The sequence below is a fragment of the Octopus bimaculoides genome, chromosome 3 (assembly GCF_001194135.2).
Source record: "Octopus bimaculoides isolate UCB-OBI-ISO-001 chromosome 3, ASM119413v2, whole genome shotgun sequence".
Taxonomy (NCBI): domain Eukaryota; kingdom Metazoa; phylum Mollusca; class Cephalopoda; order Octopoda; family Octopodidae; genus Octopus; species Octopus bimaculoides.
In genome coordinates, this window is record NC_068983.1 from 44,166,333 (window position 1) to 44,178,832 (window position 12,500).

The 12,500-nt window shown below is 35.6% G+C and overlaps 1 protein-coding gene across 1 annotated transcript in view; it reads right to left on the reverse strand.

Moving 5' to 3' along the window:
• The window catches only part of LOC106876527 (putative leucine-rich repeat-containing protein DDB_G0290503), a 259,001-nt gene that overhangs the window by 56,730 nt on the left and 189,771 nt on the right, over positions 1-12,500 (reverse strand). The window contains exons 8-9 of the mRNA XM_052966733.1: positions 11,842-11,910; positions 10,462-10,515 (exon numbers count right to left, since the gene is read on the reverse strand). Of these exons, the coding sequence (XP_052822693.1) occupies positions 10,462-10,515; positions 11,842-11,910 (123 nt within the window). The remainder of the gene's footprint in view (positions 1-10,461; positions 10,516-11,841; positions 11,911-12,500) is intronic.

Sequence of the window (12,500 nt, forward strand, 5' to 3'; positions counted from 1 at the left end):
AAAGGGCAGAAAATGCGCCGCTAAGCATTTTATCTGATGCTCTAATGGTTCTACCAGCTTGCTACCTTTATAATAATAATAATAATAATAATAATAATAATAATAATAATAATCCTCTCTACAATGGGCATAATTTTGGAGGTGCTAAGTCAATTACATTAACCCCAGTACACAACTGGTACTTCTTTTATGGATTTATATATAAATATATATTATTTTAATATATTTATATATAAATATATATATATATTTTAATATATTTATATATAAATATATAGATTATTTTAATATATATATATACACACAGTAATCCCTTGACTATTGCAGGTGTTACATTCCATGAAAATCTGTGAAGTAGAAACAGTACTGTACTGTATATTTTTTAAAATCATTTTTATAATTTGTATATTTTATTATAAATGCAAAACACTACAGAGGAATCGATGTAAACTTAAATAATAAACCACAATATGGTGAGGGATTACTGTTCTACTTTAATATATTTGTATATATATATTATCTTGATATATTTATATATAAGCAGCTTTATTATACTATGTACCAGTTACTATATATTTTAATATGTCTTGTGTACTGTTTCCATGGTGTGTGTTTTGTCAGGTATGAACACTTCCTAGATACCCCTCAGCAATCTCGTTAACGTTTCCTGTCTGCACTCCCTCCACACACCTGCCTTTTTTTTTTTTTGTTAGAGATAACTAGTAAAGGAAAAGTGCAAAATGAGCACCCCCCCCCTCGTCAGGACAACAGTATGTGAGTGAGGTGATGTAAGAGGAGTGGGGTTGGGATGTATTTGAGAGCTGGGTAGGAGAAGGGTAACAAATGGATTTTTGAGCATGGGATGAAGTTATACCCTCAGCCCAAGTTCAGAGACACTGAAATTGTAAAGAGAATAAGGAACTGAACGTGTGTGTGTGTAATGGGTTCAAATTTTGGCACAAGGCCAGCAATTTTAGGGATAGAGTTATAGTTGAGTATATTGGTCCCTAGCACTCAACTGGTACTTATTTTATCCACTCCAAAAGGATGAAAGGAAAAGTTGATCTGAGTGGCATTTGAACTCAGAATATAAAAAAGAAACTGGCACTGCCACTTACGGCGATGAAGGTTCCAGTTGATCTGATTAACAGAACAGCTTGCTTATGAGATTAACATACAAGTGGCTGAGCGCTTCAGACATTCATGCCCCTTTAGATACTCCTCAGGGAGATTCAGTGTGACACAGAGTATGACAAGGCTGGCCCTTGAAATACAGGTACTACTCATTTTTTGCCAGCTGAGTGGACTGGAGTAAAGTGAAATAAAGTGTCTTGCTCAAGGACAAAACATGCCACCAGGAATCAAGCTCGTGATCCTATGATTGCGAGTCGAATACCTGAACCATTAAGCCATGTGCCTTCACGACTCAGTACAGATGGCCAGAAGAAATGCTGCTAAGCATGTTGTCTGTTGTGTGCTAAGGATTCAGCCAGCTTGCAGTTTTAGTGGGTGTGTAGTGTGTGTGTGTGTGTGTTAAGGCTTTTTGCTTCAAATGCACATATGCAACAAAATGGGGGAAAAAATAAACCAATAAAATAAAGATATAATATAAAAAATAAAACAAAAAGCAGATGAAACAGAGAAAGAATTTGGCATTGGTAAGCAATGACAGTCAAAGAATACTGCAACTAGAAATACTTCTACAACTAAACACGAACAGCAGAATTCTATGAAGATTTCCTTTTTAGATTTACTATCTGTGAATTCTTAAAGCTTGACGTCATTACAAGTTTTGCTAAGAACTTTTCTAAATATGGCAGTTTAAAGGAATTTTAAAGCTTTCTATTTTTGTTTTTGCTTTTATTTATCTACTTTTTCTTTGCTAAAAAGAGTTCACAAGTTTCTTGGATTGAGGTAATGAAAACACCTCCTCCCATACAAAGGCGGCAGCAATAACAGTTACAACAACAACACTATTTCCAGTATGTAATGGAAAATATGAATTACTTGGTAAGCCATGCTTCAAATGAGGCAAGCAAAACAATTATTATTATTATTATTATTATTGTCATTATTATTAATACTAAAAAGCCTAGGAAGCTTACTACATCATAAGACATTATATGGAAGCCTAAAAAAAAAGAAGTAAAATATGACAGCCATAGTAGAACCAATAAGAGGAAGAGAATAAGGAGGAAGAGGAGGAGGCAGAAGAGAAATCATTAAGACAGATGTAATAGTGCAAGGCTGTTATTTACTGAATTTAGAAGAATTCTTTTTTTTTTTTCCGAAGAAAATCAACAAACCAAAAAATATTTAAGATCACACAAACGGCAAGCTTAGTTGTATTTTTCTTACCATTTTTAAATTGGAGGAAAATTTATAAAGTAAACATCAGACAATCTTGAAAGATGGAAATATAGTTTTTTTTTTATAAATCAGTACATAATCTAAGTTTTATAATAAAACAGTATTCATATATTTATACTTTAGTGTATATGACATTTAAAAAAAAATTTTAATTTTAATAAATACAAATTAAAAAACAAAATGGAAGAAAAAAAATTATTAAAAAAGGAAAAATTAATTTAAATATTTAATAGATTTAGAAAAGTTTATAGACTGTTCAAGAAGATACAGTAATAATAGATACTGGCTTGATGCCAAATAAATGTCATAACTATTGTAGGATTAAATAATAATAATAATAATGGCACAAAATCAGCAATTTGAAAGGGTGGATAAGTCAAAATACATTGACCCAATCTTCAAATGGTATTGATTTTATTAATCCTGAAAGGATGAAAGGCAAAGTCACACTCAAAAGGAATTTGAAGTCAGAAGGTAAAGAACTGGAAGAAACACTTAAGCATTTTGCTTGATATGCTAACAATTCTCCCAGCTCACTGCCATTTTAAGCTATAATTTTTTTTTTTTCTATTATAAATACAAGGTCTGAAATTTGGTGGGAGTTGGCAAGGTGATAACATTGACCCCAAAACAAAAAAAAAAAGGGCAAAGTCAACCCCAGCAGAATTTGAACCCAGAATGTAAAGAGCTGGAAGAAAAGTTGCTTAGCATTTTGTCCAGTGTGGTAACGAACCTGCCAGCTTGTTGCCTTAATAACGATAATTCTTTCTACCATTGACACAAGGCCTGCATTTCAGGAGTGTGTTAGTTGATTTCAGTGACTCCAGTGCTTGACTAGAAGTTACCTTTACCAACCCCAACAGCATAAAAGGCAACAACAACCATGGCAGGCTTTGAACCCGGAATCTAAAGTCAAAAGAAATGCCACTAAACATTTTGTCTGGCATGCTTAATGATTCTGCTAGCTTGCCGCTATTAATAATAACGATTTCAAATTTTGGAACGTGGCCAGTAATTTTGGAGGAAAGGACTAGTTGATTACATTGACCTCAATGCTCAACAGTGCCCATTTTATCAACTCCCACAAGGATGAAAGGCAAAGTTGAATCTGGCACAATTTGAACTTGGAAGGCAAAGGCAGATGAAATGTCAAGCATTTTGCCCAGTGGGAAAATTTTGTCAGCTCACCACTACTATTAATAAATAATTGATCTATATTAACAATATGACTTGAAGTGAATTCAGCTACAAGTGATGGGCTATAATATACAGGGTGCGATGAGTAAATTGTTGCCATTTTATATTTTTAATTTTGCACATGTGCATTGTGTTTGATTTTGTTGACTACAAAGTATAGTAGGGTCAGTTGGGAACTGTCTGAGAAAAATAGTACCACAATGCAATTCATTGCCAGAAATTTGGAAACGACATACTGTACTGCTTGGTATTTGAGCAGGAAGTGATAAAAATGTGCTGAGAGTTATAAAAATCAAACATCTAGTTAACATCATGGCGACGTTATGACTCCATTCATCTTCTCACATGGCCTTAGACTCAACACGGAGGCCTACGTCAAAGTAGAGGAGGTAGTGCTGTCCTGGGTCAAGAAGGTGGTAGCTGGAAACCCTATATCTGACAATGGGACTCTGCATCATACCACACAAGCAGGAGAACCCAATCATAACTGTCAGACAATTTCTGCGACCACATCACCCCTAACATCTGGCCACCCAACTCCCCAGACTGCAACCCTCTTGATTATTATGTGTGGGTCACAGTTGGGTGAGAGACCAACAAAACTCCTTGCAACACCAAAGATGAACTGAAGGCAAGGATCATGGCAGCATTCACCAACCTAAACAAGGAGACCATCCAGAAGAGTTGCAGGAGATTCCGAAGTCGTCTGCAGGCCATGATTGAAGCCAATGGTGATTTTATTGAATAAATTTACTCTTTAGTATTTTGAGATATTTTTTATATAATTTTGGTAAATATATCTGTTAAAATGAGATGTCAGCGTTATTTTAATTTTTGCGTAATTTAGACGACAGTTTATTCACCGCACCCTGTAAATATATATTGAGTTAAAAACCCCTTGGACAGATAAAAAGGGTCAAAAGTAACCCACACAGACAGGCTACCAGTTACACTAAAGCAACCTTCCATTTTAGATGGGTCCCGCACTCAAGAAAATAATTTAGTTAAACAATAATAAGATTTTAGTCATCCATTAATGTTAAATGAATGCAATAAAATAAACAAGATGGTAAAAGAATGAGAGAAATCGTTTAACGTCCGTTTTCCATGCTGGCATGGGTTGGATACTGTAAGTTGATAAAAGAAGACAGGCTGCTGTCTGAAGGAAAACTTATTTTCCTCTTGTCAAGACAAAAATGGTAGAAGGAAAGGCCATTTTTATAGAGAACCAATTGAATAGGCAGAAGATAGACAAGAAAAATAATTTATAGGAGTTAGCCATGAAGAAAGTTTCCAAGAGAGAAAAAAAAAATGGAAAAAATTTTTTAAAAAATGGAAAAAAAGAAAAAAAAGATAAAAATTGTAGAAGTTGAGAAATAAAAATGTTTAAATAAAAAAGAAAAATAGTAACTACAACATTCTTTCAAATGAAAATAATTGAAATTTAAAAGAAACTAAACATATATATATATAATTATTATTATTATTGTTGTTATTATTTGAAATAGTTTTGTGTGGCCCCATGTGACAAAGTTTCGTAGCCTTGTTACAGGAACCTAGCTTGCCAGGTCAGTTCACTGATTTGGTTAACTAAGTATACAAAACTAAGTTGTGTGGGGCTGGATCAAACTGTTTTAAATAATAATAGTAATAATGTAACTCCTACTAAATGTGTTGTGTTCCTGTTTCTTTCATTAGTCCACTCACCCGTGTGTGTGTGTTTGTGTGTGTGTGTGTGTGTGTGTGTGTGTGTGTGTGTGTGTGTGTGTGTGTATATATATATATATATATATATGAAGGAACTTGTGGAACAGGTAGACTCGAGGTGGTGAAGCATGACCTTCGACTATTTGGCCTCACAGAGGCAATGACAGGAGACTGAAACCTTTGGAAATTTGCTGTGATTGAGAAGGCCCAGCAACTAAAGTGAGATCGCAGCCATAGCTGATGCCAGTGTTGCATGTCTGGCCCATTTAAGAGTACCCTTGATGCATGGGTGATATATGCTTAAGACCTGTTGAGTCAAGTAAAACCAAAATCGTAGCTGTGGCCAGTGCTCCCTGATTGTCTCCTGTTCCGGTGTCATGTAAAATGCATCATCCAAACATGGTTGATGCCAGTGTCCCCCAACTGGCTCTTGTGCCAGTGGCAAGTAAAAAGCACCATCCGAACGTAGTGGATGCCAGGTCCGCCTGATTGGCTCCCTTGCCGGTGGCATGTAAAAAGCACTATCTGAACATAATCAATACCAGGCTCACCTAACTGGCTCCTGTGCCGGTGACACATAAAAAGCACCCACTACACTCTCGGAGTGGTTGGCATTAGGAAGAGCAACCAACTGTTGAAACATTGCCAGATCAGATTGGAGCCTGGTGCAGCCGCTGGCTCTCCAGACCTCAGTTAAACCATCCAATCCATGCCAACATGGAAAATGGACGGTAAACGATGATGATGATGATAATATGTATTTGTGGGTATTTAAAATTTAAACTTTTCAACAGAAACCAGTACAACTGAAGGAAGTTTTAATTTTAAACATTTAACATGGAATTGAAAATAATGATAATGATAATAATGGTTTCTGATTTAGGCCAGCAGTTTTTTTGAGAGGGGAGGACTTAGTCAATACAAAAACAGTACTTGACTGATTTTGTATTGAGTTTGAAAGTACAAAAGGCAAGGCTGACCTTGGCAGGTTTTGAACTGATTATAAAAGGCCAGAACGAATATTACTAGTAATAAAAATGAATAAATAGGTAAAAATTATAAGTAAAAGAATATTAAAATAAAGTAAATTCAAAAGTAGATATAAAATGAGAGAGAGAGAGAGAGAGAGAAAGAGAGAGAGAAAGAGAGAGTGAGAGAAAGAGAGTGAAAGAGATAGAGAGACCATAATATTTGTTGTACTCCAACTACCTGACCCAGTGAAAGAGTGAGAAAGAATCTGTATAAACCAAATCTATATTGTAAGATATGTTACTGACATGTGAGAGAGAGAGAGTGAGAGTGCTTAAAAGAAATGAATATATATTAAATATTTACTTGCATTGTATGTCATGACATTACATAAAGTAAAAGAACAAAAGCGTTACAGAGTTGCTGTGTGTGTACCTGCCAGTATCTGCTTGGTGTTCGATTGTATTAAGAAATGTTCATGTTAGAAAAGTTGGTGCAGAGGACAACATATATATATATATGTGTGTGTGTGTGTGTGTGTGTGTGTGTAAATATATATGTATATATTATTTCTGGTCATGTCAGCCCCTTGCTGCCCTTGAGTTTCACTGTAGCCACACAAAATCTTCAGGGAAGCTGTGTCTACTTGCCTGAAGATCCTGTGTGCCTACAAGTGAAATTCAGAAAGGCTGAATCAACCAAAATAAAATATCATTAAGCTCTACTATGACATTGAGTACTCTTTCTTCTCGTAGTTAATACTAAATGGCTGTATGTATGTATGCCTATATATATATATATATATATATATATATGTACATATATATATATGTACATACATACACACTATTTGTGGGTTAAAAGGCAACCAATGGTTTCATGTGAAGAAATCTTCACAATTGTTCAAATGTATTGGTATTTGTCTCCATTTTGGATGAGAATATCTACATGACACATACAGACTTGGAAGGAAATCATACGTTTAAATAAATAAGATAAAAGCAAACAGCAGTGACAACATTTAAGAGCAATTTCCACCTCCCCTCTAAACAAAATTTATAAAATAATAAATACCATACATCAGCCATTTGGGGATTCATCTTATGGAGCTTCTAAAACATGTATGTATGTATGTATGTATATGTGAACATACATGCATATGTGTGTGTGTTTGTGTGTGTGTGTGTGTATAGATGTATTGTTATTGCAATGTGTAGTCCTGGGCTAGTCATGTTCCAGCAGAACAGGTAGCAGCTAGGTATTTGGTTAATCAGACCGGTGGTTCTCAAACATATGGCTATAAGATTTTGTTATTAAAATTTACGTGCAATAAATTGGTTAATATATTATTACAATACACAAAATATTTTGACAATTTTTTTTCAATACAATTACGAATAATAATTAATAATAATAATGAAAAATTGCATTTTTAAAACATAAAATGGCTATGAAGTTCCATTCAAATGAAATAGACAAGTAAAAAATGGTTGAGAACCACTGTGTTAGATTATCTACAGAACCATAACCTTGGATGAAGAGTACACTTCACAGTCCAACATACATTGGCTTAAATGTGTGTGTGTGTGTGTGTGTGTGACCATGTCATGACCTCACACACTGACTGTAAACAAACATCACCATCATACAAATGCAATCATTTGTTTGCAATCTTCTGTGAAAAGATGTCTGGCCATTGATCTGTTCATATTTGAAGGACTAAAGGAAAATATTACTTAGCTTATAAAACAAATGAGGGTTGGTGAAAGAAGAACATCTGGTTGTAGAAAATCTGCCTCAACAAACTTTGACCGACTCATGCAGGTATGGAAAAGTAGACATTAAAACAATGAGGATATCTACACACACACACACATACACCAGTGCAGTAAATTTCTTTTGTGGAGTCACCGTCAACATGGGAATAATTAATCCTGTTGACTTAATCCTTTAGCATTCAGATTACTGTCAAATGCAATGCTTATTTTTCACATTGTTTTGAATTAATCATGCATTATCTCATAGCTTTGAGAGTTTGATGATGTGATTGCATAGTTTTAAAACATTGTAGGTTAAGTGTGACAGGTCTGATCTAGTTGGCTGGAACAACAGAATATTTGAGCTGGACTCACTGGCACTCTGTTGATTACAATGAGGCTTCCAGTAGATCTGATCAACAGAACAGCTTACTAGAGGAATTAATGTGCAAGTGGCTGAGTACTCCATAGACATGCATATCCTTAATGTAGATCTCTGGGAAAATTAGTGTGACACAGAATGCGACAAGGATGGCCCCTTTGAATTACAGGTACAACTCATTTTTGCCAGCTGAGTGGATTGAAGCAATGGGAAATAAAGTGTCTTGCTCAACAATACACTGCATCGCTGGGTGTCAACCTAATGACCTAACAACTGGAAGCCAAATACCTCTAACCATGGATTAGAGAATTGTGACCTTCATGCATCTTATTAAAACACCTGCAGAATAGTTGTGTGTGTGTGTGTGTGTGTGTGTGTGTGTGTGTTATACAGGCACAGGTAAATAAACGAAAAGGTACAATCTGTGAGAAAAAGAAACAGAAAAACAAAACAAAAACAAACTATTTAGATTGGTAAAAGAAAATGGCAGAGGGGATACAGAAAAAAGATAGAAAGCAAACAAATTGTTACCGACAGGAGATATAAGACTAGACAGATATATCAAGGTGCGATATAATATCTAATCCTGTATGGATGGGTGGTCTGCTGGATTGACCAAGATTGAGAACTGAAAGGAAAATCATTTTGTTATAAAAAGGAAACCAGCAACTTCTCTAAGACAAAGGAAAACCTGAGTTAATTTTATTTTAAAGAAACAAGAACAATAAAAAACAAAATGAATTAAAAAAAAGTAATGGTGAAGCAAAGATTATTTTTACTATTTCAATTGCTTCTCCGTCACTCTTACTGTTTCTTTTTCCTCCTCATCCTCCTTTACCGTCTCATTCTCTCTACATCTCTCTCTCGTACTTACTATCCACTGAACTGTCTGTCTGTCTGTCTCTTTCTTTGGACTTACTGACTCTCTCTCTCTCCCTCACCCACTGAGCATCTTTTTCTCTCTCTCTCTCTCTCTCTCTCTCTCTCCCTCCCTCTCCCTCTCTCTCTGTTTTGTTGTATTCCTTTATACCTCTATACAAAATAGGTTGAATTTCATCCCAGATGGAGTCTGGAGAGGGGATTGACATGATCATTCATGCCCCCAGGGATTAATTAAATTAGTACTAACTAGGTAACAAAGGCAAATCTTCCACTACCACTCCTCTTTCCCGCCCTCTCCAATATCTGTGAGACTGTAGTGTGCCTCTGTAAAGAAAACATTAGAATTAATATATCAAAACATCAAAAGTATACGTCTTTTATAGGGATTCCAACTAACATTGGGGAAAACATTTAGTCATGGAAACTTGGGTGGTTTCTTACTCTCTCTTTCTTTTTGAAGAGAGATGAAAAAAAACTGAAGAATACAAACAGAAAACCTAATGAGAGCCAAGACTTGAACTGAAATACTGTGAAAAGAAACTCCAGATAGATAATTAGAAATATAAAAAAAATAAAGATATAATACATTAATAAAAAAGAAACTAAATCAAAAATGCCATTTTATGAAAACAGTGTGATTAGATAAATATCAACAATTTTGGTCAATTAGCAATGAGAAAGGAATCTTGGAGAGCTTGAGTTCCAAATATTACCAGCTGCTATAGGAAAGAAAACATTCTTCAGAAAAAAAAAAAAAGATTTAAAATGGTACTGAAATGGAGGGGAAAAACGCATACATAAAGAAATGAGAATCATATATTAATTGAAATTTTTCTTACACAAAACTTTCCTATGTCCAATTCATGTTTCTAATGGGAAGAACTCCAGCAGAGAAGAATCGATTGAAGAAAGAAAAGGGAAGAGATATGAGGATTATTAGGAAAAAAGGATTGGTTATTGTATTTTGTAAAGAGAACACAGAGCAAGGTGACTGGGTGTAGAATATAAAGCAGGTTGTAGAACAGAGAGGTTTCTGGGGTAGAATATAGAGTAATGTGTCAGGTGTAGAATATAAAGCAGGGTGTAAAATACAGGAATTTCTAGGTGTAGAATATAGGGCAGGGTTTTTGGGTAGAGAAAGTATGTGGGGATTTGATACCTGGGTAAAAATGCAAAGAAATTGCTGCTGTAACTTACTTTCTCAGTGCTGCCTTGTTTTATCAGCCAGCCTTGCTTCATATACATCATATCCTGGAATAGGTAAAAAGGTATATTGTGTACAAATGTTTGTAAAATTTTTGAGCAATGTAGCTGACTGATTAATCTAAACATCTAAGGTGATGCCAACAAATGAAACACAAAAGATTGAGTTAACTTACATGGGCTGTTTAATAAATAAGCCTACAATATTTTGAGAAAAGTCCCTGTTTTCAAATCATCATCATCATCATCCTCATCGTTTAATGTCCGCTTTCCATGCTAGCATGGGTTGGACGATTTGACTGAGGACTGGTGGACCAGGTGGCTGCACCAGGCTTCAATCTGATTTGGCAGAGTTTCTACAGCTGGATACCCTTCCTAACGCCAACCACTCCGAGAGTGTAGTGAGTGCTTTTACGTGCCACCGGCACGAAGGCCAGTCAGGCGGTACTGGCAATGGCCACGCTTGAAATGGCGTATTTTACGTGCCACCTGCACAGGAGCCAGTGCAGCGGCACTGGCAATGATCTCGCTCGAATGTCTTTTCACGTGCCAGGAAGGCGATGTTGGTAATGATTCCGCTCAAATGGCAGTATTTACGTGCCACTGGCACAGAAGCTAGACAGCTGCTCTGGCAACAATCACGCTCGGACGGTGCTCTTAGTGCTCCACTGGTACAGGTGCCATCACGATTTCGCTTTCACTTGCCCCAACAGGTCTTCGCAAGCAGAGTTTAGTGTCCAATGAAGGAATGTTACGCGTAAGTGGGCTGGCTAAATGAAAAAGAAAATGAGTCCAGTGAAGTGTTTTGCTGCATGTGATCTCAGCTTGTAATGGTCAAAATATACCAATATGCTTAATGTACCGACTGTGATTGGTCAAAGTGTGATGTTACATGACAAATTAGCATTGAATGCTAATAATAGTGATGACATCCCATCAGTTCCAACCCAGCCAGCAGAGGTAAACTTATCTCATTGACGCTAGTTATGATATATCATCATTATTATTTAACATCGACTTTCCCATACTTTTGCATAAATGAAATTTATTGAGGCAGATCTTCTATGGTCAGATGCCCTTGTTGCCAACCCTCACAAAGACATATATAGTTTCATGTGTATGTGTGTGTATACACACACACACACAACAGGCTTCTACAGTTTCTGTCTACCGAATTCAGTCACAAAGAATTGGTTGGCCTGGAGCTAAAATAGAAAACATTTTCCCAAAGCTTTGTGCACTGGGATCGAACCCAAAACCACGCAGTTTCAAAGCAGGCTTCTTATCCACACAGCTATGCCTGTGCCTACTGTCTGCACCTATTAATAAATTCATAAACATTGTGAGCAGATAATTCATTAACCGATATCTTACCTCAATCTTCCTCTCCTGTTTCATGTCCTTTTGTTTTGATACGGAATTCATTTCTGAAGATTTAGCCATCTAAATCACAAAAGACAAGAAAAACAATTTTAAAAAAATTTTTTAAAAAACAATGAATTTCACCTGATATTATAAATTAGTTGTCAGTTTTGACATTAAATCTTTTCAAATTAGGAGTTTCCAGCAAACAAAATCAATAAAATCTGATCAGTGAAATATATACTTTATAAGTTGGTCTTCATAATTAATATGGTATTTTTTTTTTTTTTGATGAGAGAAGATTCTGGAAAGACAGCTTGTTTTTAGACTTTTTGTTATCTTTCCGAAGAGGATTATTACAAAAAATAGAACCAGAGACATACTAATATGCAATCATTTTTGAACAATCATCATTAGCATTTTCATTGTCTTAATGCTTCATTTTAACACACTTCCAGGAGTCAAGAGGTATATTTTGAGACAGATTTCAACAGCCAAACGCTTTCCGTATTGCCAACACTTACCTGTTTCCAGGCAAGGTGATAGCTTTCTCTAGTCTAGACATGTTTTCACCAGATATTGCAAACAAACAGCACCACTTGTATGACTATGTCTGTTTATAGATAGCACACAATGTAGGTGCAGCTGTATGATAAAAAAGCCTGTTTTCC